Below are 27,815 nucleotides of genomic sequence, written 5' to 3'. Positions count from 1 at the left end.
GCCAATGAAGAAAAGGGCAAATGAACTAAACAGAGCCTTTTCAAAAGAAGTCTAAATGGCTAAAACCCACATGAAAAAATGCTCACCACCCCTGGCCATAAAGGAAATGCAAATCGAAACCACATTAAGATTCAACTTTACTCCTGTTAGAATATCTAGCATCAAGAACATAAATGACAACAAGTGTTGTTGAGGATGGGGGTGGAGAGGAACCCTCATACACTGCTGGTGGAAATGTAAGCTAGTACAACCTCTATAGAAAACAGTATGGAGGCTCCTTTAAAAATTAAAAATAGACCTGCCATATGATCCAGCAATACTGTTCTTAGGGATATACCCATAGGATTGTGAGTCAGCTTATAACAAAGGCACCTGTACACTCATGTTTATTGCAACACTATTCACAAAAGCCCCACTACTGATGAATGGATTAAGAAAACGTGTTATTTATATACAATGGAATTTTACTTGGCCACAAAGAAGAATGAAATTCTGTCATTTGCAGGTCAATGAATAGAACTGGAGATCATCACCATAAGTGAAGTTAGCCAGACTTAGAGGACTAAAACTCACATGTTCTCTCTCATATGCAATGTAGACCTAATACAAATACAACAATATAATGAGACATTGATCGTGATTAAGGGGCGGTCACTCACTGGACGAGTAGAGAAACTAAGAGCTTGAATAGGGTTGATTCTCTATACAAGAATGAATATAGAAATCTTAAACCAACTGAAACTACCATAAAAAAGGGACTAAGGAAGAATGAAGAAAATTAGAGATGAGCCTATTTGGGTTATAATACACATATACAAAGAAATATCACAAGGAAACTCCCTATGCAGCTACCTTTTGCTCAATCAAGATAAAATGTCATATTTTTTGTTTTATCTTTTCTCTTTTTTCTTCTGCAAAATTGCAGAACAGGATGGTGGAACAAGTCCTGCCAAGGGGGAAGGCTGGCACCAGAAGGCTGAGGGAGGTGATGGGGAAAAGGGGTAGGAGAGTGAATACAGTGAAAAACATGTGTACACATGAATATAAATGCAAAAATGATACCTGCCGAAACTACTGTAGGAACCCAGTTGAGGGGATAAAGGAGAATGAATTCATGTGTGATATATTTGATACATTGTAAGAACCTATTAAATGCTACGATATACCCCCACCCATCAAAACAACAAAGAAAAAAAAGATGACTTACTAACACCAATGTACCAATATTCATCACAGCAAATATCTACATTCTTTCTTTCTTCTTTTTTTTTTTTTTTTCAGCAAACACTATTCTCAATAGCCAAACTATGGAAGCAACCCAGATGCCCTACAACTGATGAATGGATGAAGAGATTGTGGTATATATCCACAACTGAGTTTTATTCAGCCACAAGGAATAATTATAACGTGGTTTGAAGGTAAATGGACGCAATTGGAGGACATGTTACGCGAATTAAGCTGATCTTAGAAAGAAAAAGGCTGCATGTTTTCTCTCATACATGGAAGGTAGATCCAAAAGATAAACATATATACAAAACCAAACATGATCATATACAAACTCACATGTAGAACTTGTTTGTAATAGTGGAACCACTCCATGGAACTTAAGGAAGGAGGTAAAGAAAAAGAGAATGATAGAGCATCAACAATATTGTAAAATATAATATCTGTGAAGGTAGAGAACATAAGGATATGTACTGAAAGCTATTAAAAAATGAGGGGTGGGAGGTAAAGGGTAAGGCAGAGTAATGAAAGGGGTTGAATGGACCAAAGTGGAGTACACTCACAGTGGGGATACATTGAGAAACCCCTTTGAACATCAACTTAAATACTAACAATGAAAGACAAGACTATAAAATAGGCATAGTGGGGAGGATTCTTGTGGGAGGGGAGAGGGTGAATGAAGGAGATCAAGGTGAGGGTATATGGTTGATGTAGCCAGAGAAATTGTATATATCTTTTGGAATATCTCTGTTTTTACATCTCTATTTGTGAGGTCTGAGATAATACAGGACATAAAAACTGCAAATCCCCTATATTTCACACTGCCTGTCCTTAGTCACATTTTACTCAGTGGAAGAAATTGGTATGAAGAAGACAGGGTCCTTTAAGAGGCAGTCATTCTGGTAGGTATGGCCTGAGTGCTTTTTGCTTTCGCTATTTTTTGAAAGGGGTCTCCTGCCTTTGCCTGGGGCTGGCATCAAACCATGATTTTCCTGCCTCTACCTTCCACGTAGTTAGGATTAGACATGAACCAACATACATAGCATTTTGTTGAGACTGGGTCTTGCTAATTTTTTCCTGGGCTTGCTTCAAACCAGGAACATCCTTTCTCCACCTCCCAAAGCTGGGATCAGATGCATGAGCCATGACCGCCACCCCAACATATAACTGTTTTTATCAACTGTTCTTTTTGAAGATTAGGCACATTGACTTCCTTTTTTACTATTCTTGATATCACATTTTACTATTCTTCATAGAAACAGTTCGAACTTATGGTGGCAAATCAGTAATTCTTAACTCCTTTATTCCCGCTAGACTTATTATGAGATATTTGGTTACCAAGAGCTTTGCCTTATGACACATTTATCTATGTGCACTAAGCTGTTATCAGTAATAAAGTGTATTTTTATTTTCAATTACGTATAATTTATTGCTATCATTATTTTCTATGATGGATTGTTTAAAGTATTTTTTCATGTTTTGGTTTTTAATCATTTGAATAAAGATGAAGTACATTTATTAGAGTGTGTTATTTCATTTTAAAGGTTTTAGCTATGGTTGTCTATTTAAATATATATATTTGTAATCATATCTCCAAAACACAAAGCTACATAAAAAGCAAACTCAGATATGTTCCTAATCTCTCCACTCTGTATCATGTTCTATGATCCTCTTTCACAGGATTCTCTGGTTTATTCTTCCTGTGAAGACTGAATATATATTCTAGGAAGAACTAGTGTGTATTCCTTTATGCCCCCTAAACTCCCTTTAACTTTCAAATAAGGGGTGCACCATGTACATTTTTTCACTTTCCACTTATTTATTTAAACTACTGAACTTCACTCAAAATTAGCTTCTGTTATGGCTCGTTCTATTTTGTAGCTGCACATTACTCCAAATGCGTGGATATTCCATAGTTTCTCTTCTTACTTGCATTTTTAAAAATATTAGAGAAATTGGTATTCATTTTTGATGTATATTGAAAAAGTTTTCTCCAAGTATTTAATTTGTATATGATTTTTTTCTTCTGATTCTTACAAAGTAAAAGTTATTCTTTATTTTTCTTCCTTGTGTTGTTAAGTCAATTAACATTGAATGGGAGGGGCTCTTCCTGTCTGATCAGAAGAAAGCAGAAAAGGGCTCTTCAGCTTTGGTGGGAGCCCACAGAAGAGATAAGAGTTAGGAGTAAAATGAAAGAATTTATGAAGTTCATGCTTTTTAATGTCAAGTGACAGAAGTAAAAGTGGGAGAAATGTTGAAAATTGATCTGTAGAGGGAAGATGAAATTGTCAGAGCATCAGGCTTTGAGAAGGCAGTGAGGAGGAGTCAGGGCTTGCTGGGGAAGGTTGGATCTAAGAGGAAAGTCCAAGTCCCAAAGGGAAAGCCAAGAAAACCATATGATGTGTAAAGGTTTCTAAGCAGAGGCAGACAATAGTGAGGACAAACCTACAGGGCCTTCCACAAGTAGAGGGAAGGGGACAACACCAAGGGTAGTCTTGCTGGGGTGGTGGAAGGCTGGCAAGAACCAGAAATTCCCCCAAACCACACTCCAGATCACACTTGGTGTTATGTCTTCTTCACCTTCTTGGATCCCCTCAACCACCTTGTCACCATGCCCAGAAACTTCCTAAAAAGCCACATGGTGCCCACAGTGAGCCCCAGCAGAAACAAGAAGACATCAAGCATGTAGTGCTCATGCCATGGCTGCTGGAAAGCATAGGGCTTGAGGTGCACAGCTCCCCAAGTCTGTAGGATGTGGTTGATCCAGCCCACCAGGCACTGAGCAGGGGTCAGAGGGTGGGAGTGCCTGATGATGCTGGCAGCTACCGCTGCAGACTTGTACCTGTTGGCAGATAAAGAAGGGGTGTTACTGATATGGTCTCACAAGGCACAGAGACCTCATACCACTTCCTCTGTGTCTCTGCCTCCTTCTCTCTCATACTCATATCTTTTCCTACTCTACACCCATAGGTTGGTTTCAAAGAAAACTTATTATCATAGATTTGCCATATGTCCTCATGGGTTCCCTCTTAAACTTCAAAAGCAAGAAACATAAAACAATAAATCGTTCACCCTACAAGAGCTAAATTATTAAAAAATGACTAATTCTGTAAAGACTCATTCACACCACTGTGAGGCTGATGGTGTGCTAGAGTAATAAATGCATGTGAACTTGTATGACAGAATGTGTACCTGATTCAGTTTATGTCCTTGAAAACTTATAAGGAATTTCATCTTTTGGTTGTGAGATCATGGTGTTGAATGGTCATTAGCCATGGAGGTCACCAAGCCTCTTTTATTGCCCCACTTAAGTGAGAGTTATAGTAACTTTTTGGAGGTAGGCTCTGTATTAGGCACTGGGAACATAGTGGAAAAGAAGAGGCCCACTGTTCTAGTGGCACATACTCTCTACTCTCTACATAATGGGGAATTGCCCATCTTTCAAAGTGTCAACAAAGAGTAGAGTATGATGAGTGGGAAAGGTGGACAATTAGTATTATAATTTTTCATTTGGCCTTGGAGATAAGATGCAAATATCAGGAAAGGTGGCCTTGTGAGGAGAAGAGAAGGTGTTCTAATTAACAACAGAAAGACCCTCATGGGGAAGATGGGGGATATTGGGGACACACAAAGATATGGCCTAACTTGGAATTCCAAAATTTCCTCCCAAAATTAGAGATCTCAAAAGGTCCTGTGTACACTTTCACCAACCACAAGAAGAAACACATGCTTGGCATTTCACCCAAATTATCATTCCTAGCAGAGAAAATACAATAAGTATTAGATTAGCATCACAGGCATATTGTTATATATCCTGCAAAATTCTAACTATATTTAAAAAAAAATAGAGATCACCAAAAAACATTTAGTGTAGACTTGCATTTGGACTAAGCGACTACATCCAGGGGAGCTGCATACCTCTTGTCTTCTATGACTTGTTTTATCTTAAGGGTTAATGTCTCTGCCTTGAGGTTCTGTAGCTGAATAGCGACCCCAAACTTTTTGGCCTCTATTCGGACCATGTTTTCAGCCTGTTCTCCATAAAAAGGAATCCCCACCATGGGCACGCCATGTTGGATAGCCTCCATTATGCTATTCATTCCACCATGGGTGACAAGAAGACGGATGCTAGGGTGAGCTGTTGAAATGAAGGAAGAGAATGGAACATTTCAAGATGAAAATGTTCAGAACACTAGGTAAGGCAGAGGAGCAGAGAAATATCAAGGAGACATCAAGGTGTGTTGTAGGGAGTAAATTCATTGATTTTGCTTGGGAAAAACTGAAGGGAGGGTCTTCCAAACCTTCTGTCTAAATAGAGATTCCTTACCTCAGCTTCAGCACATCTGAGACCCAGAAACCAGGGTAAGCTGCAGATAAGAATGACAAGTCAGGGATGTTCCTCTATCCAACCATCCATCCTTCTCTTCCTACAGTGACTCTTTCTTTACATAGTTCATCTATGTTTTCAGTCTCTGCTACTCCCATCTCTGTTCTCTTATAGAACTTATACTGTCGTAAATGGATGGAATTGGAGAACATCATTCTGAGTGAGGTTAGCCTGGCCCAAAAGACCAAAAATCGTATGTTCTGCCTCATATGTGGACATTAGATCAAGGGCAAACACAACAAGGGGATTGGACTTTGAGCACTTGATAAAAGCGAGAGCACACAAGGGAGGGGTGAGGATAGGTAAGACACCTAAAAAACTAGCTAGCATTTGTTGCCCTTAACACAGAGAAACTAAAGCAGATACCTTAAAGCAACTGAGGCCAATAGGAAAAGGGGACCAGGAACTAGAGAAAAGGTTAGATCAAAAAGAATTAACCTAGAAGGTAACACCCACGCACAGGAAATCAATGTGAGTCAATGCCCTGTATAGCTATCGTTATCTCAACCAGCAAAAACCCTTGTTCCTTCCTATTACTGCTTGTACTCTCTCTTCAACAAAATTAGAAATAAGGGCAAAATAGTTTCTGCTGGATATTGAGGGGGTGGGGGGGAGAGGGAGGGGGTGGAGTGGGTGGTAAGGGAAGGGGTGGGGGCAGGGGGGAGAAATGACCCAAGCCTTGTATGCACATATGAATAATAAAATTTTAAAAAAAAGAAGATAACGCACAAAAAAAAAAAGAACTTATACTGTCACCTCTACTTTGAGATAAACATTGAAACCAGGGAAGCATAAACCAGATACTTCCGTGTTTCTGAGTTCAGCCTGCCTGTTCCACCCTTATTCAGAACAAATTAAAATGACTGTGGATAATGAAGAACTGGTCTCAAAGTGTGTCTCTCAGAGAATCCAACTGTGTTCCCTTGACAATGAACAATGTTTCCACAGTGCATGAATTGCTATATGAATGTACAGAAATATTTATTTTAAATTCTCAAAGTGATTTTGAGATATAATCTTAGTTATGAAGCATTGATGCGCTGACCGTTTGTGGCAGTGAGAGATCTCCTAAATATAGCACAGAGACCTAAAAAAACACCTATGAGGTGTAAGTAGCTGTGCCAAGGAACACAAGAGAACCTGCTGTGAGGTTGCTCCACTTGGCGTTCAGACAGCTTGGCACACCCTCCCACAGACTGCTGACATAAAAGTTGCGAAGGTAAGCATTGCTCACATCCTTAGTGGAGAAAAGGGATGTGGCTACATGTTTTTGTAGTGCCATATGCAGGTGTTCAGGAGGCCACTGTAAAGAATGGCATGTACACATGTGTTTATGTTCTTGAAGTTCATATGTTGTCTTGGAGTAACAATTTCCAGTATTAGATATGCTCCAGTAAAGGTCCCATCACATAATCACATTTCTAGTTGGGGACTTGAGACATGGCCAGGAATGGGGAAGGAGGAGAAAAGGATATTTGGACAGTTTGTAGGTATAGTCTAAATCTTCAAGAACACCATTTAGCTGCTCCTTGCTCGCCCTCTGGAGACTTATCTTTACCTATCAACAGTTTCTTTTGAGGGCCCACCTAGACTTTAGAACTGGGTGAGTCCCAAAGAGAAGTCAATGGAAACAGAGGAGGAGTCACAGGCAGCTCTTACCCAGGAGATCATTCTGAGGAAGCCAGTCCATAATTTTCACATTTGTGGCCATTTTGACATCTTTGGGCCACTGAGAACTATTACAATTCCATATCACCCTTTGAGGGAGGTTGGCAAAGGCACTATTCAACTCATTAAGGAATTTTGGGGTCTGATACATGCTCAAAAATGTGCCCAGAGCCACAAGGACAAATCCAGATTCTCCAAACTTGGCAATAAAGTTCTCCAGGTCCTGGAAGGGAGGAGAAAGGAAAGAAGGCAACAAAGTTGCTTTAGATTGTCTAAGCAGCCATGAAATGAAAATCAGAGAATTTACAATGCACCTCAGAGCGCCTTGTACTCAGTGTCCTAAAAATACTTCATAGCCTCTTGAACAGCATGCTGGTGTCTGCACTGTGCTCACCTTTATTCGACTACATCAATTAGAAGTCATTTTTAAAACAATTCCAGACACATTTTTCCATACAAACACTTTAAACAGGCATGAATGAGTGTGATCAAGGATTTAAGTTATCAGCCAACACAATGGCCTTTATAACACAAGAGGTACTTACATTTATGTCTAAAAATATTTTGTGGAAGGGGGAAGGTGGGATGTACATGAGTATCTTTCCTCTTAAAAAATGTCTTTTTTTTTTTTTTGAAAATGAAGAAGATGAAGGTAAAACAGACCCTATCTGGGGATTGATGCCTGTGGGAGTGGGGAGGACATAAGGAAAGGATGAAGGAGGGAAAATAATAGTGGAAATATTATATACTCATGTATGAAAATGGAACAATGAGATCTATTGAAACTTTTAAGAAGGAGGAAATGGGGGATAATGAAGAAAGATGGAGGGGGTAAATCTAAGATATACTGTAAGCACTTTTGTAAATGTAACACAGTAAACCCAGTACAACAAAAATATGTTAACTTCCCAAAGTTTAAAAATTCCTGATCCTACTGTTAGGGCCATCTTCATTGCCCATTCTAGGTCCTGGGAGATGTAGAGATTTGGAAAATTTTTAAGGCTTGACAGGAGGCGATAATGTCCAGTAGAGAACAAGTGGATGTCCTGGTTGAGCAGCGTATAGTTGGCCTTCTGGAGAATGAATTGGAAAAGCTAGGAGGATATTACTGTCATAACTAGTGAAGGCTGGATTGGGTAGGACTCTAGATCATTATATCTAGTGTATCACTTAGTATGTTATACTTGGGTATTTTGTGTCCTGTTACTGACCATCAAAATCCATTAGGTATATGAGTGGTTTGAAGACATCACTGAAAATTAGAAACAGTTTGGAAAATATTTTCAAAACATTAAATATAAGGTCCAACCTCAGATTGGGCATGATATAGATCCATGTCACCCAGATGATTGGGTTCTCTTACTGAAGTGAAATTCATATAACAGAAATGTGATTCTTTTTCACATGAAACACTAGTTGCATTTAGTACATTCTCAATTGTCCATAACATCACAATAAGAAGTTACTCTTCACCACCAATATGCTCATTTTGTGTTTGTATTTACCTCTTTTTAAGGCTTTATGTAAACGGAATGAGACAAGGTGTGACTTATGTGTTGCAGTCTTTCACATTGTATACCATTTCCAAGTTTCTTCCAAATTAAAGCACCTTCTATTATTAATTCACCTCATTTTATGGCTGAAAATATTCACCTACATCACCTGGTCATCCAGGCCACCCTTTTATAAAGTAGAGAAGATCACATCTCCCAACAGGTGCCAAGTTATTATATATGGTAAATCTGCAAAATGGCAATTCAGCACTAATAGGCAACAGGCAGTCAATTAACTTTAGCTCTCCACACTTCTAAATTTCACTGGAAGTACTTCTGAGTACAGGCAGGGCATTCAAACCACCAGGGCAGCTTGGATAGCATAATACAGCTCTAGCTGCCACAGATGAATCAAATCAGAAGATCTTGGTTGAGCCAGGAGCTAGAGTTTACAGGCTGAAGGCACAGGAGGTAATAGCTACAGTTCTTACTGTCAGTCCCACACAGGCCTGTCATGGGTACATCCTGTCTCAGTGCTGTTTTTCTGTTTTCTTGTAATTAACTTACTCCATAAGCAATTGCTACATGTAATGAACACTCACTGCATCTTTATTGTGTATCAAACAAAATAAAAATTTCAACATTAATTTGAGAGCTTATACCACTTCTTACCAAGATGAATATGAGGCAAGAGAGGATCCCTCAATAGCAGTGTTAGAAAGGCTTAATACTGCATTTGCTCTACCATGAACATATGGAAAACTAGAGCTTCCCTTCCCTCAACCTACTTCATTCTCAGGATGGGTCAGATAGCAATTACAACCTATGCAGTAAATTTTATCCTCTGCATAAAATCCAAACAAAGTACTAAGCATTTACTTTCTTGTGGTATTGGCTTAACAGGTTTGTCTAGCAAACCTCCAACATAAACAGTGTTGGGAAGCAGAGGATGAGCAAATTCAAAGGCAAAGTCTGAGTTAACAAACCACAGCTCTGCCTAGACCAGTTTTGTCCCAGGACCTTCTGTAAAATGCTCCTTGATGGTGTTGTCAAACATAGACAGTATTTTCCTTTGTTTCATGGAGAAATCAAAGGACATCAGAACATTCCTCACTCGGCCCCAAAAGCCCATTTGGTCAGATAGACCAGAAAGGTACACTGGAACATAAGACAAGGGTTTTGGTAGCCCAAAGTCCCAACGACTAAACATTATGGGAAGAAAGGACACAAATGGTTTCCCAAGCTTCTCAGCAATCAGGAAATGACAGGGATCTGATACATCAAAAAATAGCAGGTCAAAGTTCTCTCTTCTTAAGGACTCCATGATGTCCCTTTTGCTTAGCAGATCACTGCATAATGTCCCAAGGTATTCATATATCCTTACATAGATGTGAAATCTGTCCCTATAAAAAATCAGTAACAAACATTTTGAAAAGGTATTAATTTCACAGTATTCAGTATAATGTTAGAGTCAAAGACAATATTGCAGGTAAATATAGTTTAGCCAGCATCCATCCACATATTTTACCACTCTTCAAAAATAACTTTAGCTCTTGTGGCTTTGGTCCAGGTACTTCTGTTCTCTAAAATTTTCCCACTTCCTCTCATACCACTTACCATCAATGTGAATTCATTTTCTTCTAGTCTGGAAGCCATCACTAACTATAGCAAATCTCAGAGTTTTCTTTGTCCTTCTTCAAGTGTTTAACTCTCACCTGTGTAATGACTTTCTGAGTGCTATATTGTTTTCCCTATCAATCTGTATAAGCAACTTCATTATAGCTTCCATAATTAGTGACAACATAATCTTTTCTTAAATGCTTTATGTCTTGGATTTAATTGAGTATCTCACATAAGGAACTTTCTTCTGATGATATTAGAATCCAAACTTTCAAGTGAACATGAGATTTCCAATTTTCTTGATGAGAAGATGGAATGAAAACCAAATGAACATAAATTAAAAAACAAAAACCAGATTGGAAACTTCTTATTACCTCATGCTGGCTCTAGTACTCACAAAAAATAATGCTAAAGTTTTAGACACAGATAATTAAGGCTCTTGCCTATGACACTATTCCAGGGACCATTCTCCTCCAATGATTTTCCCTCACTGAATGTGTGGAAAATAACCAGATTTGTACAGATAATAGGAAACAGATGAGGAAGTTTCTTGACACAGGCAACAGGCATAAGTGCTTTTGAACTCCATGGATAGCCTGGTCTAAGAAAGTCTAAAAGAATCAATAGCTCAGCAACCTGCAACCTCTAACCCACTGCATATTGTCAGAACATAAGCCAGAGCTACCGGTTGAAAACTTGTAAACATTCAGATTTCTATCTATTCTGTAGAATCAACCTCACGTCACAATGATGATATACAGTTTAGATGTAGTTCATCCTCAAGTGTTTATGGTTGGTCCTCATTGTGGTTATGTAGAGGTAGTGGGAATTCTTAAAATTCAAGTGAGAGGTCATTGAAAGCCCTTTTTTCAGTAGCAATTAGTTAGTTCTAATGGATCCTGAGTTAGTTATTATGGGAGAGTTATTACAAAATGTGCAAGCCTGGGCCCTCCCTTGCTCTGACATCCTGTCTCATTCCTTGGTTTCTTACTGACACATGTGTTCCTACTACTGTAAGGCAATCTGCCATTTAGTCTCAGGCAAAGTCCAGCTGATGCTGGTACAATGCTATTGAACCTGCAGAACTATAATTCAATAACTATCTTTTTCTTTATTAGTATCCAGCCTGCCTCATTTATTTTGTTATAGTACTAGAAACTGAACTAATACAAGGCACGACTCTAAAATTATCCCCTTTCATTTTTTATAATATATTTCATAAAGAATGCATATGAAATATTTGGACATATACACAGTATTAATTCCTCAAAGGAGAAAATTAATGTATTTATATTAAATAAATTACAAAAATGTCTCAGGAAGTCAATGTTCTCATTAACTTGAACCATTTTTAATCATTTTTTAATATGTATGTTGAGCCAGTCTTCAAAGAAATAAAGTTGGGGCATGCTGACTTTAAAACACAAGGCTGAAACAAACAAAAAAAGGTCTTTAGCTATGGAGGAAGAGACAAAACATATGCTTTGAAACACTTCAAAAATATAAACTAGAATGCAAGATGGCATAAATTAAGTGCCACATGAGGGTTTTATATCAGACCTCTAGAGAAGGAAATGTGGTCTTCCAGGTAAGTTGAAGAAGACCTCTCTTTGGAAAAAAATCAGTTTTGTGTGGTTCCATGGCTGTTAAATGTAATTTTCAAGGGTAGAGAACTGTAATTAAACAAAGGGACTGTAATCAACTAAGAAAGACATGGATTTCTGTTGTTTCTCTTTTATGTGGAAGAAGATGGAGATTCTATATATTCTGCATGAGGTTAAAATGACAGACTCATTTTTCATTGCTTATCTTCAGATTATTTGAGTTTGTGAAGGCATATAAAAAGGAAGGTTCATGGTAGGAAAATCAGTATCCATAGACTTTCTTCAATTGGTGAATTTTTGTGAGGAAAAGTTGATAAAACAAGTGGAGAAAAGTGGTTTTATTTCTCTACAATGAGAAGGTAAAGTGTCTATGTGTCTATTCTGGCTTGTTTCTTTTGGAAAATATCAAAAAAGATTGTAGATGAATAGCTGAGGGTAGAGGAGAAGGAGCAACCCTATCCTTATATAGAATTACTTCCACGATTGTAGTTAAAAAGGGCACAACTGGATGACAGGGAATACACACCCTACAAACCACTTGTCTTCTATCCCTCCAATCGATCACTTACTCCACCATCCATCCACCTGTCATCCATTCACTCACACATCATCAGTTGCCACGTTCATCTATCCACACACTCATCCATTTCTCTTAAATTCACTTAAAGATCATGCATCTATTTATTCATCTATATGACTAAAATAGTGACTCTCTGGTTCAAAGAATAAAAACAAATTGCCTTCCATGCAAGCCTTCTTGTACATAAAAATCTAAATTCTTCCTTAGCTCTTCTTTTTGATTTTCGGATAGAAGCCAACTGATAACCTGGTATGAAATTTCCTCGTCTTTGAAAACGAAGAAAACATCAATTGGTTGAAAACATAAATATACCAAACTGCATCTAGATTTAGTATTGCCATAATCACAACGAAATTGCATTGTTCCATTAATTTAACCCCTATAGGAATGTTTGCTTTTAAAGTTCTTTCTTTGTTTTACTTTCCTTTTTTGCTCATTGAGTTAACCTGTGGATATTTATTATGTCTTTACAATGATTCAGGGACCTTTATTCAATTTCAATTTATGGAAAATTCTATATAAAGCTTCCATTTAATAGTTATTACTTTTGTTTTACAGGTGGGAAAATAGAGAGTAACGCAGTGTGAGCTACTCCACTTTGCCCACAGTGAGTAGTATGATTTGTATTTAAATAGAGGTTTGTTTGAGTCCAGAGTTCCTGGTTTTTGTCCTTTAGAAAAACTCACTTCATTACTTAAAGTGATTTATGCAAAAAGATTACTTTTGTGTATTCCTCATGCTGGTCATGAACTTGTAACTTTCCTTCCTCAGGCCTCACTGGTATCACAAGCCTGATCCATATCTTACAATGCAAAAAAAAAAAAAAAAGACCCAAACAATGTATGCACATGTGAATAAATTAACAAAAAAAGGGTTTTTTTTAATTCAATAAAAACTTTCAGTTAAAACAGGTAACTAAAAAAAAATAATAGAATCCCTACTTCTCAGTCTGTCCTCTCACTCATGTGTAATATAAAGTGCAACACTATACATGAAGTCTTACAACTGACAATTTCAAGCCTTACTTCCAACATCAACTTTTGTGCCTGAACTGGAAAACTGAGGGTAAAGGCCAATACCTTTTTGTCCTTGGTATTGATGTGAATTTCAAACCAAGAAATCCATACCAAAACAGTGGAATCTTCACCTTAGTCATACTCAGAACTTTCAGTAATGCAATTAGAGAAAGAATATAGGATGTGGACCCTCAGTGCTCCTGGGTCATGTGCCCCATTGACCCTATCTGTGTTTCTCAAACTGAATAATGTTTCTCCATTCCACCATGAACTATGGGTAACTCTGCTTCAGGAGAAGAGCACTTACTATAGATCCACTGGTTGTGAGTATCAGTCAAGCAGTGGATCCCATCGTAAAGAGCACTCGGGGGTAAGAATAACACCCAGTGCATATATGATCCCCCTGAGTGGCGTACCATGCTCATGTCCAATTCCTACAAATAGGTGTAATTTGAGGACCCTAGAAAATGTCTTTCTCCCCCTGTTGACTCTATGTCTTTAAGTTAGAAATATTAACTGAGCTATATGTGAAAATATCTGTGATATCACTGCAGCACAGACAAGGGTTCATTCAAGCCTGAATTAAGACTTAAGACTTTCAAATTCACCTCAACAGAGGGCCCTCAACTAGATTATGGTGTTTGATACTCTCTAGAAGGAGACATTTATAGACATGAGTAGATTAGAAAATACACATCACAACCCAAGTATATCTAATAAGAACAAAAATTGACGGAATTAGTTTTAGAGAAGGTGTATTGTAAAAACAAATAAGAAGCTGGCAATTTTTTTTTTTGAAATCTAGTGCTCATTTTTACAGAAAAACATAAAGTACTGATTGGTTTTTGTGCCTCTGTATCATAGGTTCTAAATTACCTTTAACATCAGATGAGATGAACCATTGCAAACCTTCTTACACACTGGGTCAAAAGCGACCAATATATCATAATATCTCACTAAATTAAATAATATACCTCATGTACTCTTAAGAAGACACAAAATATAAAAGTAGAGAGTAATGCAGAATATTCCATTTTAATCATTGCAACTAAATTTCCCATGGTCTTAAAATTAACTTCTTAAAATATTCCATACTGTAAATGACTGCTCTTATCTAACACAGAATAAACTGAGCTAAAAATTAAGTCTTTAGCACTTAAAATCAACTTGACAAAAAAGGGATGCTATGGATCTGCTCCATCATATTAAAATTATTCGGGTTTCCAAGATAGCAGGTTGTTAACTGGCACCACTTTCCCTTGCCTCCATGAATTTGAAACAAAAACTCAGGTACATGGCTTCAAAGAGAGATAGGCAAGTTAATATGTTAAAAAGAGAGAGAGAGAGAGAGAGAGTGCCCGTATAAGGACAAATAATAGCTAGAAATACCAATCTCTAACTAAACCTCTAAAAGTGCATTTCCTCTGAGGTGCATGGCTATAGACTTGGATTTGCTCCATCCTGTGTTCCTCTCAGCCCAGGTTTTTTTCATTTTGTTTTCTTTCCTTTACTGCCTGTACTTGAATTGCTTCCTTGCAAGGGCCACCTTGTAAACAAAACAACTGCATGGAGGCTAAGAGCAGGTTGGCAAGTCTTTCCTGGGCCATAATGCTGAAGCCAATTGCTATCTGTGCCCCACCACTAAGGGCAGAAAGACCAGCATGGGAACCAGACAGTGGGGTAATTTTCAGTCCTGAGGGCTGTCACACTTGCCAGCTCAGCATGCAGGTGCAAATACTATAACCCCTGAGAAAACTTTTAAAAAGTTTAAAAAGTTTAAAAGTTTTTTAAAAACTTTAAAAAAGTTTAAAAAGTGGATTTTTAAAGGTTTCCACACCTGGCCCTGGACCAGTGGGGAAGGAGGTGAATCTGCACCAACTTAACTATAATCAGGGATAACCCTGAGGGCCACTGCTCAGCCAAACCCAGCACACAAACAAATACATCCAACCCAACCCTGAGAAAATGTTTAGCTAAGCAGACTGTTCAAAGGCCCACACACCTGGCCCTGGACCAATGGGGTAGAGGGCAAAAGTACATGAACTTTCAAACTTTAACCAGTTTTACCTCTGAGGCCTGCCACTCATCCAAGCCTACCATGCATGCAAACACATCTGATGTCCAAAGAAACTTTTGCCTAAGTGATCTAGTTAAAGGCTCCTAGCAGAGTTAGGATGTAGGCTCTCAGCTCAGGGTCTCTATTCAAAGGAAGCATATGAAGCAATGAGGCTAGCTGTCTAGTGCTCCAGCATTCATCTCTCCATGCCAAGACAAGGAAAGCATCAAAGCAAGCTGGATAGAGCCCTTAATCCACCACCCAACCCAGTAATATATGCATGTACACAAGTGACAGGAGCTATTAACCCCTCTCTCAGAAGAACTGGAGACAAAAACCTGAAGACCAGAGATTGGAGGGTAGGATCCAGTGTAATGAAAAAGTCCAGCTAACATTCACCCTTCTATGAAAGGGAAAAATTTCGACTTTCAAATTTTTTTTAATTTTTAATGTTCCTGTTTTCTATTGTTATTTTCCCCTTAAGTTTTCATTTCTTTTACTTTTTTCTATCTCTTGTTTGGAAACTATTGTGGTGCCAGTTTATTCTACCTCCTTCTTTTATTACTATTAAACTTTCTATCCTTTTACAATCATTTACAATAGCACCCTTCTTCACAATAGTAAAATTCTATCCCTACACACTAGTGTTTGTTTCCTTGCAGACCTCACCCTTCACTCCCCTTCTCCCCATCTTTCTTGTCCCTTATTTCCTACCTCACTCCCCCTTATTTTGTCACCTAACTTTTAACTACTACACAAACAAGTTTTTTTTCTAACTACCTACTGCCCCTTAAGTACTCTAGTCCCCTCCCTAAATAAAAATTGATTACATAGATTATGCTTCCAATGATATTTTGCTTCATATAAATATTTGGTTTGGTATTAAATTGGTGAATTTGTTTCTGCTGAGTTATACTTCCAGCCCAGTAGTCAGAAATGGCACATCAACCCTGCCATAAACTTGTTCTGACAGAACATAGTGAATAATTCAAGGGAAAGACTTTAGGTGACTAAAGCCTGTAATCAACTAATTGACTAGAGATGAACACATTTCAAAATAGAAGCACAAGAAATATGAGAAGTCAAGGGAATATGACACATCAAAAATAAACAACCACACCACAAAGATCTGATTGACAAGAAAGTGAGTGAAATCTCAATTACTGAGCTAAAAAGAAAGATGATAAGAATGAATAAATGATTAATAAGATGACAGAAGACACGTATAAACATTTCAAAGAGAACACGAATAAACAGATACATGATTTCAAAAAGAATACAAAGAAACAACAAAATGAATGCAAAGCGGATACAAACAGTTGAAGGAATGCAAGGAAGATACAAATACACATCTAAATGAAATAAGGAAAACAATACAAGACATGAAAGTAGAATTTAATAAATATATAGAAAACCTGACAAAATCAAATTGAAATGTTGGAAATCAAAAGGGCATTAAGTCAAATAAAAACTTAAGTTGAAAGCCTCTCCAGCAGACTGAATCAAGTAGAAAGCAGAATAACATGGCTTAAATTCAAAGTAGACATAATTTTTAAAAAGTAATAAAAATACAGAAAAGAGAAGAAATTCAAATGCAATATGCAAGAACTATGTGACCCCATTAAAAGACCAAACCTATGAATCATGAGTATGGAAGAAAGGACAGAGTTGCAACCTAAGGGAATGAAAGCATTCAACAAAATCATAGCAGAAAACTTCCCAAATCTTGAGGAAGAGATGACTGTCTGGGTATAGGAGTTTTCTAAGTTACCAAACAGACAAGACTGAAATAGAATCTCTCTGTGATATATTGTATTTAAAACATCAAGTACATAGTACAAGAAAAGAATATTGAAGCTTCAAAGGAGAAGTGTCAAGTCATGTATAAAGGCAAACTGATTAGAATAACAGCAGATTTCTCAACAAAAACCTCAAAAGCAAGGAGGACATGGAATGAGGTATTTTAAGCACTGAAAGAAAATAACTGCAAATCTAAATTACTCTATCCAGCACAGCTGTCATTCATGATTGAAGTAGAAATAAAAACCTTCCATGGTAAACATAAACTAAAGCAATTTCTGACCACCAAATCAGCACTCTACAAGATACTCAAAGGAATCCTACACATGGAAAATAAAGACAAACATACTCTTGAAAATATGGGAATAGATAAATTTTGTCAGAGGAGTAGATAGTAAATGAAGAATAGAAAAGAACCTAACACTAAAAAAGCAACAAAATGATAGGAATTACTATATACCTTTCAATATTAATGGATCTCCCCCATTAAAAGACAGAATTGTGAACTGGATTAAAAAGCAAGACCCCAGGATTTTCTATAAAAAATACATCTCTCTGACAAAAACAACCATTGACCTAGGGTGAAAGGGTAAACAAAGATTCTCCAAGCTAATAGACCCTGAAAACAGTCAGAAGTAGCTATACTTATATCTCATAAAGTAGATTTCAAGCCTAAATTAGTCAGAAGAGACAAAGAAGGTCACCTAGGGGAGCAATACACCAAGAGGAAATAACAACTACTAACATATATGTAGCTAATATTAATGCACCCATCTCATTAAACAAACATCATTGGACTTAGAAGCACAGACAGACCAAAACACAATGATAGTTGGAGACTGAAATACCCCACAATATCCAAAAGATAGATCATCCAGAAAAAAATCAATAAAGAAACCTCAGAATTAAATTACACTATAGACCAAATGGATTTAGCAGACATATACAGAGTATTTCATTCAGCAGCATCACAAAACACTTTCCTCTTAGCAGTCCATGTAACTTTCTCCAAAATAGATTATATTTTTAGGATGAAAAGCAGGTCATAGCAGATGTTAAAAAGTTGAAATAACTCCCTGTATTCTATCAGACCACAACAGAATAAAACTAGAACTCAACAACAAAGGAAACTACAGAAAATATTCAAACACATAGAGACTGAACAACACATTGTTGAATGAACAGTGAGTCATTGAAGGAATAAAGGGCTGGCCAACTAAAAAATTTAGAGAATCTAATGAAAATAAAAACACAACAACCTGAACCTATGGGATACAGCAAAGGCAGAGCTAAGTGGAAAGTTTTTAGCTATGAGTGCATATATTAAAAAAAAATCTCAAGTAAATAGACTAATAATGCACCTCATGCTCCTAGATAAACAAGAACAAGCCAAACTCCAAATTGGCAGATAGAAAGAAATCATAAAAATTCAGACAGAAATTAATGAAATAGAGAACCCAAAATTTTTGACCTTCAAAAAGATAACATGTTTGATAATCCCTTAGCCAATCTGACAAGAAAGAGAAGGGAAAATACCCAAGTTATTAAAATTAGATATGAAAAAGGAAATACCACAACAAACACCAATGACATTCAGAGGATCATGAAGGAATATTTTGAAAAACTATATTCAAATAAACTGGAAAATCTAGAAGAAATGGATAAAATTCTAGATGCATTTGAACTACCAAAATTGAACCAAAAGAATAAAAACTACATAAATATTATCTGTACCAAGCAATGGGATTGCAATATTAATAGAGTCTCCCAATAAAGAAAAGCCCAGGGCTCAGTGGATTCACTCCCAAACTCTATGACACTTTTAAAGAATTCTCACCAATACTCCTCAAACTTTTTTGTTAAACAATACAGGCCATAAACATAATCAAGGAAAATAATCACATGATCAATTGAGATCAGTTGATGTAGAAAAAGCCTTTGGCAAAACTCAATATTCTTTCATAATAAAAATCTCTGAAAAATCTAGAAATAGAAAAATACGCCTCAATATAATAAGACAAACCTACACACAGCATCATGCTAACTGGGGAAAAACTGAAATCATTCCTTTCAAAGTCAGGGATGAGAAAAGGGTGACCACTCTCCCCACTCCTATTCAATATAGTTTTGGAATTCCTAGTCAGAGGACTAAGTCAAGAGAAAGAAATAAAAGGGATTCGAGTAAGGGAGGAATAAGTCAAATTATCCCTATCCACAGATGATAAGATTTTACACATGAAGGTCCCTAATGATTGCACCAAAAAGTCCTAGATCTGATAGAAGCATAGCATGATATATAATCAATTATAAAAATCAGTAGATTTTTATGTACCAACAATGAACAGACAGAGAAATAAATCAGGGGAACAACTCCATTCATAATGGCCTCAAAAAAATGAAATACGTAGTTATAACCCTAAGGAATGAGATGAAAGACCCTACAATAAAAACAAAACCTTAAAGAAAGAAATTGATGAAGATACCAGGATATGACAAGACTTGTCATGCTCATGAATTGGGAGAATTAAAATTGTGAAAAGGCCATACTACCGAAAGCAATCTACAGATTCAATGCAATGCTCACCAAAATTCCAATGTCGTTCTTTGCAGAAATAGAAAAATCTATCCTAAGATTCATATGGAAAAATAAAAGATCCTCAACAGGAAAAGTAATCCTTATTTAAAAAAGAGTGATTCTGGAGTTATCTCAATACTGATTTCAAAATATAATGCAGAGTCGTAGTAACAGAAGCAGCATGGTACTGGCACAAAAACAAACACAAAGAGCAATGAAACAGAATAGAAGACCCAGAAATAAAACCATATAGCTACAGGCATCTGATCTTTGACAAAGGAGCCCAAAAATACACTGGAAAAACACTGCATTTTCAACAAATGGTGCTGAGAAACTGTTTGTCTACATGCAAAAGACTGAAACTGTATCTCTTACCTTGTAGAAAATGAACTATCATGAACCTGGAAAGAAGAAAACATGCTACACAGTTTATTACTGCAGCCTTGGGCCATTCTAATTTATATTTGCTACATCATACAGAAAGCTATTGGAATGACTTATTATATTTAAATTCTGTAAAACACATTGCAGTGATAGATTTGACTAATATGCAATGTCCGTTGCCTATTTCTACAATCTTTCAGTCGTAATTTCCCTTTATCTTGATCTTTCAAAGAGCATAAATCATCTGAACTAGAAAACCGTGGCACAATTGAACTGTCCTGCCTACAATCTGTGAGCAAGACTTTAATTTTAGCCAATTTTCCCCAGGTCACAGTCATGATATTTTTATCAATACATCCTGTCTGAGCCAAGTAGATTCACTGAGCACACTCACACAAGACATCCACTGGATGCAGTCATACAAGATACGCACAAAGAAGGACACGTAAGGGGATATACCACTGCCCCTCAAAAAACAGAAGGCATTGCACTCAGTTAAATGAAATTTTAGGGAAGAATTGAGCAATCAGTTTAATGACACTTCATCTCTATTGGCCGCCACTACCAGAACTAGAATAACAACCTGATGAACTAATGGACACAGCCTACCAAAATAGCTACACAGCCTACCAAAATAGCTACACAGCCTACCAAAATAGCTGAAAATGTGAGAGGAGAGGGAGGGAGGGAGGGAGGGAGAGAGAGAGAGAGAGAGAGAGAGAGAGAGAGAGAGAGAGAGAGAGAGAAAGAGAGAGAGAATGAGAATTGATATCTCTGGAAATGGCAGTAAAACAGCATTATTCTGAATCCTGCCAAATGTCATAGAAAGCAGATAAATTTTGTGGTAATTATGAAAAGACTCACTCCCTTGCTTTCTTCTCTAAACACTCAGAGGCAGACTCCCATCCAGATCACTAGCCAGGAACACAGATACCCTATCTACCACCCAGCAATACCCAGAGGCATTTTCCTGGGAGAGGCAGGACGTCAGCATTTTAAATCCTATCCCTCAGCCAAACTGCTGAGGCTGAGTTCTGGTTAAATATGTTCTTCAAGACTTGGGGCTCCCTTCCCTGCCTTAGGCAGTTAAGCAAGCACTCTACACTGGTCTGAATACTCAGGTGCTACTTTGCCATTCAAATAAATATTTTTTATGACTACTGCCCACCCCTCCACTTTGCTCCCAGACCATAAAACAGAGATGTGATTCAAAGAGTAGCACCCCATCATCTACACCTTCAGTTCTAGAGACATAATTCAGAGATATTTGACAAGTAGATAGAAAGCTATAAAACATAGTACTTCAAATTTTCTTCTATGTATGATATATTTGATATATCGTAAGAACTTTGTACATGTCACAATGTACCCCTACTTAGCACAACAATAAAATAAATATTAAAGTGCCAAAAAATTTTCTTCTGTGAGTAAACTTGGCAAATTTGTTATATAATCACACACTAATGTAGATATTAATACAAGAGTATTTTATGCTGTGATCACCATTTATAATAAATTCATATTAAGTAAACAAGATAATCCTCAGTATCAATTGGACTTTAACCAATCATTTCAAACATTTTGAACTGAGTTATCCTTGAGGAAAATGAAATGCTGCTTCCAGGCCATAACATTTATTACTCCTTGAGATTTTGCAGGTAGCCTGCCTTTCCTATAGATTTTGAACTTGCCAAAATCGTATAAATCATATCTTAGAAATACACATTTGTGTATGAGTGTCTGTGTGTCTGTGTATATCTCTTATTGATTCTGTTTGTATACAGGACACTGATTAGATGTGAGTTTCTACAATTGTGATTGGTTATATATTAATTCACCAATAACTTTCCAGTGCTAATTGGAGCACTCTTACAATGCTATTGTGTGGCAATAAAGAAATGAAAAATACTAACGTGAATGCAGCTAAGTAAAGTCTCATAAAAGGGAACATTCTGGGGTACTTTATTCAAACTAAAGTGAGTAATGGTATCACTGGTTTTTCCTAACTTGAAAGAGAACATGAGTAAATGCAGAAATGAGATCACAGCTGCAAATTTCCACATCCGGCCACACACAAATGACCTGAAAACTTTTAAATCTGCTCTGAAAACACTCTCCTCTAGCTTCAGAGTTTACTTTTCTGGAACTAAAACTCAATCTCCTGAGGAGAATGACTATATTACAACAAGAGTTTTTGATTTTGGAAAATGTTCTCTACTGTTCTTTCACAATGTTGGTTGAGAAGAAATGGGATCCTAAATTTTGGGCTAGGGATATATAGGCAGATCCTAATGAAGCTAGGAATAAGGGACCCATGTCTTCAATAGTCTTTCTTTCATGTAGAAGCTACCCTTCTGTATCTGTCAGAGTAAGTTAATTCAGATGTATCTAAGAAACAAAATAGGTTTTCTCTGAGATTTTTTTATGTGTGTTTCTTCTCAGGACCAAGCCCAATTATTCACACTTGTTTCTAGATTCCAGTGAGTGCAAAGGTTTATCCACAAATAGACTTCACTAAATAATGAACAACTGTATGATTTCTCCAAAATACACAGACAGAAACCTGGGATATGTATGTAGGAACAGATATTAACTATGGGGTATAATAGTGGAAGAAGCATATAGTTGGATCAGATTGAATTATTGATATGGGGCTAAGGAGTGAATCTTGATTCATCCCCTTATTGAATCTCAATAGCTTAAAAGGGACTCTGTTGAGTTGGATTAAACTTGGACCAAAGAGTGGCCTACACTCCGTAAGATGAAATGTCAGAACTGCCTTAGTACACTGTAGCAGAGTGGAGCAAACAGTTTAGGGAAAATGAAATGTTTGAATGGATTTATTGTGCAAAAAGTTAACCTACCTCAGAAGTACAATAGAACAGAAGGACAAAGTTTTTCATGTAACTCTGTGCTATGGCTGGATATGGTTCGAGTTTGTCCTCCAGGGCTTCTCATGTTGAAATTTAACCCCTATTAACACTCACTAAGTGAGTAAAACTTGAATGTGACTATTGGGTTGCATCATTGCAAGGTGCTTAGAATTAGATTAGGTGAAACTCCTAGTCTGAGTACTGGTGGTTCTAAAAGAACAGGGTAAGAACAGAAGCCAGTAAGAAGACCAACATGAGCTGAAGTCCTGTGACTTGTGACCAGAACTGTGAGACAAAATTAATCTCTTTTGTTTATAGCATACACGATACATGATACTAGGTTATTATCAATGGAAAATAGACTAAGAAATGGTGAGAAATAAATTTATGAGAGACTCTCAAGATCACTGATGAGGTTTATATCTGCTCTTCTTCATAAATCAGGAATTTCAGTGGCAACCACTGTCATCCCATTTAATGCAATGGGATTAGCTGGTACTTTAGTGTGACTTGGGTCAATAGTAGCACTTAACAGCAAAACCCAAGGTGGGTTTTATTACCATAATGGATAATACAGTCAAATAGTGTTCAGAGAAATCTTATCCACATCAACTTAGAGCACTGACTAACTGATCATATGTTCCTCAAAGAGAAGTAGATGAACAGTGTAATAATACCTTGTTTCTTGCTTAGTATAAGCAAAAGAGTTCTATGTACAGTATATAAAAGTATAAAATGAGCCATCAAATCACAGACTTTAGACATAAAAAAACACAGAGGAGCCAAAGTCCTTTGAGGAAAAAGAACCATCAATACTGCCAAAAATATATAGTGTCAACCACTCTCTCCCATTCTCCAAGAGAACCTACATACTTTTACAAGTGCAGCTATGCATTTGGAGAACAGAAATAATCAAATTTTTTAGGCATTATTGTACATTAGATCTGAGCAGTCACAAATTCTAAAAGACCTGCAATGTAAATGTGGTCCACCCTTCAAAGTAGGAATTTATGGAGATCATAAATCATAGATCATATTGAAGGAATTTTTGCTGAGATCCAATCCATGCTGGCTCCTCTATACCCCAAACTGATTGTGATCATTTTATAATATTTAGAATGTGTAACTAGAATATAAATACTTAGAATTGGCGTAATCCACATATCTGTTTCCTGAACCATAGAAATTGGACAATTGGGGTAAGATGGTTTGTGTATGTTTTGTTCATACCATAACCTGCTTTGAAGCTGGGTCTCCAATTCAAAAGTGTTGAGGTGTTCTTGGGATATTTAAGCAATGGTTAGCTATGTTTCAAAAAAAAAAAAGAAGAAAAGATTTTAAAGGTTTTTACCACTAAGTGACTATGAAAATTGGAAGGTGTAAATATTAACATGGTTTTGACATCACACAATGTATAAATATATTGAAACACCACATGGTACCTCACACAATATGTGTAATTTTAAATGTCAATTTAAAAAATCTAAAGAATTCATGAGGTCATGAAAAAGATGTACTTGTCTTTCAGAATTGGATTGATACTACACACATAGGAGATAAAGAAGGAAGAGTCTGTGACAGAGGAGATGTCTTAGGGCATTTCTAAGGGTTAACAAGCCTTGTTCTAAAGTCAATGGAAAAACCACAAGGAACCCAGTTTAGGAAGGATAACAAGTGTTCCATACCTTATTTTTACCTCTGGTGAGAATTTAAAATGATACAATTCCTTTGGAGAAAAGTTTGTCCATTAAAAAAAAACACACTAAAATATGACTAACTTATTTCAAGCACTGCATTCCTACCTATGAACCCAGAGATAAGAAAGACCTTATCTCTGTAAAAAGATAAGGTCTTTTTACAAAAGACCTGTATACAAAATGTACATAGCAATTTATTTAAAATAGTTCAAAACTGTAAACAACATACAAATCAACAGGAAATTAAGTGAGCACACTGTGGTAATCCTCTATAATAAATAGCTACTAAAAATTTTAAAAAGAATTATTCATATACACAATGTGAATCTTTACATAATAATGTTAATTAACACCAGTCAAAATATCAAATCTGAATGATGCAAACTGACATATAGTCACTAACATATAGTATTAGTGATTCAATAGCAGTGGATATTGGAAGGTCAGATGGTCAAAAACAGAAAAGAACAATCTCAGAAAAAAAAAGATTTTTACACATGGTATATCAGAAAGTGAAGTACATTTGTCACTGGCTGGAGTTTCAAAACACAGTTCATGCAGGAGTTATTAATTTCTGGTGAAGCGTTCTCCCTGATTGCAGGGCACTGAATTCAAATTCCAGGGAGGACAATGTGCCTGAATTTCACCAAACAGAACACCAAGAAAGAAAGAGATATGTGAGAGAAAGACTGGAGTGGGAACTTCCTGAACGGAAGTCAGTCCATGTACATATCAGCACCTTTATCATGCCACATATGACCTAGAGAAATGAACCAAGCCTTGTATGCACATATGAATAATACAAGAAAAATTAAAAAAAAAAAAGAATCAGAAATAACAACACCCAGGAGTCACACAGGACCTCTCTCCAAGCCCTTACTCTTTCTTGATTCAACTGTTAATGTTTTATATGTATCACAACACAAATTTTTCAACTGACTTAAAATAACCATCATTTTGATCAGCTGTATGGCTCCTCTGATTCTCTCTCTATGGATTCTAATAGTCAATTGATTTGATTGTATTAAGTTCCATAAACCCCAACAATATGAAATCAACTTCACCTTGTACAGCAGATAAGATACTGTATGTTTGACTTCCTTGTACGAAAGTGAGTACCATTTATAGAGAGAAAACCCCAGGATTCCAACCAGAAGCATGAACTGCAGGAAGCACTTTCTTGTGTCAGCTGTTGGTCTGGTCTCCTACCTACTCACCAAAACAAAGCAAAACTGACATGCTGAGAGGGATGAAAATTGTTAGGTCAGCAGGAAAGTCTTACACACAGTTCTAGCTGGAGTGTGTCTAGCAAACCCCTAAGGATAGCTTCTAACTTGTTCAGTCCCCCCAAAACAAGGTGGCTATGTCTCTTTGGAAATATATCTAGTAAATAGTGAAATATACCCAGTAAACAGTTAAATATTCCTAATATGGGAAGTTGTCTTATAGAAAGGAAAAAAGCCAGAACTTAAACTGCTAAGTCCTCCTTCCCAGATTTCATTTATAGGTTGCAAAACATACCACATGTGTGGTTCTTCAGTATATATGAAGTCATTAAGTTGTTAAAAATTTTACATAGTGACCAACATAGAGAAATACAAAAAAGTTAGTTAACTGATGTTCAACATTTCAATATACTGCACTACGACTCAGTTAAGCAAAAATAACCCCATCATTGAGTATTTTCCTACTTTTAGAACTCTATTCAAGTTCCCCTGAGGAAGAAGAAAATATAACTTTTCAACCTCAGATCAGGGAATATTGAAAGAAACTCTGAAATACCAAGATGTATCCTAAGGAAAAACTGAGTGGTCTAAGGATCCACTGAATTGTTTATAGATTTGTTATGCATGGTTTGTTCAAAATTAGTGATCCTACAACTTTCAGCTATTTATCAAAGGCCATGGGAAATACAAAAATGGAATAAACATACATTACTCTGAAATCACAGAATGGCTGTCATAGCTGATACAAAGGAAAATATATAGAAAGCATATTCAGTGAATGTACAGATCCCAAGGAAAAGGCAATTTGTAAGTTCTTTTAAAAATTCTGAATGTTTACAAGAATTGAAGTGTACCTTCAGAATTTTATAATTGTTTAAATTTTTTCATCAAGATTGCTTAATTTGGAGGGTTATTTTCAAAACTTCAGAAACATTCAGGTTGAGAAATTCAGAATTTAAAGTTCCAGATTCACCCAACTTGCAATGTAACATTGACAAAACGTTTAAATTCTCTGGACCTCTGTGTCCTTATCTGCCAAAAGAGATTGATGATCTTCACTTTAGTTTTAGTTTTCTGGATTGATTATCAATTAGGAATTCTGACACCACTATGTGCAACATAAGGGTTGCATACTCATCCTCAAGAGTACGAGGACTTCTTCATCATGCATCCTAAGCATAGTGCACAAAAAAGACATCCTGGGAAATATTTATTCAATTTTAGGTCTCATAACAGAAGCAGAGAATAACCTCTGGGATGTGAGGATTGGAGATATATTAAATAAACAAAGCAGAGTGTGACTCAAGACTTCTGGTCAATACAAATTTCAGTCACATTACACAGTAAAATCTCTTAAAATGATCAGTTGTAATGTGTGGAATGTTGCCTTGGATGAAATGAACTTCAGGAAGGGAGTGTCTCCTGTTTTATGTTCTTTTAATAAAAGAACATAAGTACATGAGACTGAGTACTTTATAAAGGAAAGAAGTTTGTTTTGCTTAAAGTTGTAAAGGCTGATAGTTCAAGACTGGACTGATGGTTAACCTCTGATGAGAGCCCAGCAGTAGAAAGCATGTAGTAGTGAGAGGTCCATGGTGAGAGAAACAAGACA

At 36.7% G+C, this 27,815-nt stretch overlaps 2 protein-coding genes and 1 pseudogene across 5 annotated transcripts in view; all 3 read right to left on the bottom strand.

Moving 5' to 3' along the window:
- The window catches only part of Capsl (calcyphosine like), an 84,743-nt gene that overhangs the window by 55,076 nt on the left and 1,852 nt on the right, over window positions 1–27,815 (bottom strand). The window contains exon 1 of one of the 4 annotated variants that reach the window (XM_074077620.1): window positions 7,271–7,409. The exons of the other annotated variants lie outside the window; for them this stretch is intronic. Coding sequence (XP_073933721.1) covers window positions 7,271–7,282 — 12 coding nt within the window. The 5' untranslated portion in view covers window positions 7,283–7,409. Of the gene's footprint in view, window positions 1–7,270; window positions 7,410–27,815 lie in introns of those variants that run through there. 4 annotated transcript variants of the gene reach the window in all.
- LOC109698836 (UDP-glucuronosyltransferase 3A2-like) lies at window positions 1,354–27,815 on the bottom strand. The gene is made up of 4 exons (XM_074077619.1): window positions 26,042–27,815; window positions 7,271–7,502; window positions 5,143–5,362; window positions 1,354–4,066 (listed from the first exon to the last, which is right to left on the bottom strand). Exons 1-4 carry the CDS (start codon window positions 26,135–26,137, stop codon window positions 3,790–3,792), a joined length of 825 nt encoding a protein of 274 aa, XP_073933720.1. The 5' UTR covers window positions 26,138–27,815; the 3' UTR covers window positions 1,354–3,789.
- On the bottom strand, window positions 7,515–10,165 carry LOC141424215 (UDP-glucuronosyltransferase 3A2 pseudogene; annotated as a pseudogene).

The sequence above is a fragment of the Castor canadensis genome, chromosome 6 (genome assembly GCF_047511655.1).
Source record: "Castor canadensis chromosome 6, mCasCan1.hap1v2, whole genome shotgun sequence".
NCBI lineage: Eukaryota > Metazoa > Chordata > Mammalia > Rodentia > Castoridae > Castor > Castor canadensis.
This window is presented reverse-complemented; position numbering and strand designations above follow the sequence as displayed.

Coding starts and splice junctions, on each gene's coding strand:
- LOC109698836 (XM_074077619.1), bottom strand. CDS start 26,137: ATGCTTCTGGTTGGAATCCTGGGGTTTTCTCTCTATAAATGGTACTCA. Junction 7,503..26,041: donor TATCTTATCTGCTGTACAAG/GTGAAGTTGATT, acceptor CCTCCCTTCCAG/GACCTGGAGAACTTTATTGC. Junction 4,067..5,142: donor CAAGTCATAGAAGACAAGAG/GTATGCAGCTCC, acceptor ATCTGCCAACAG/GTACAAGTCTGCAGCGGTAG.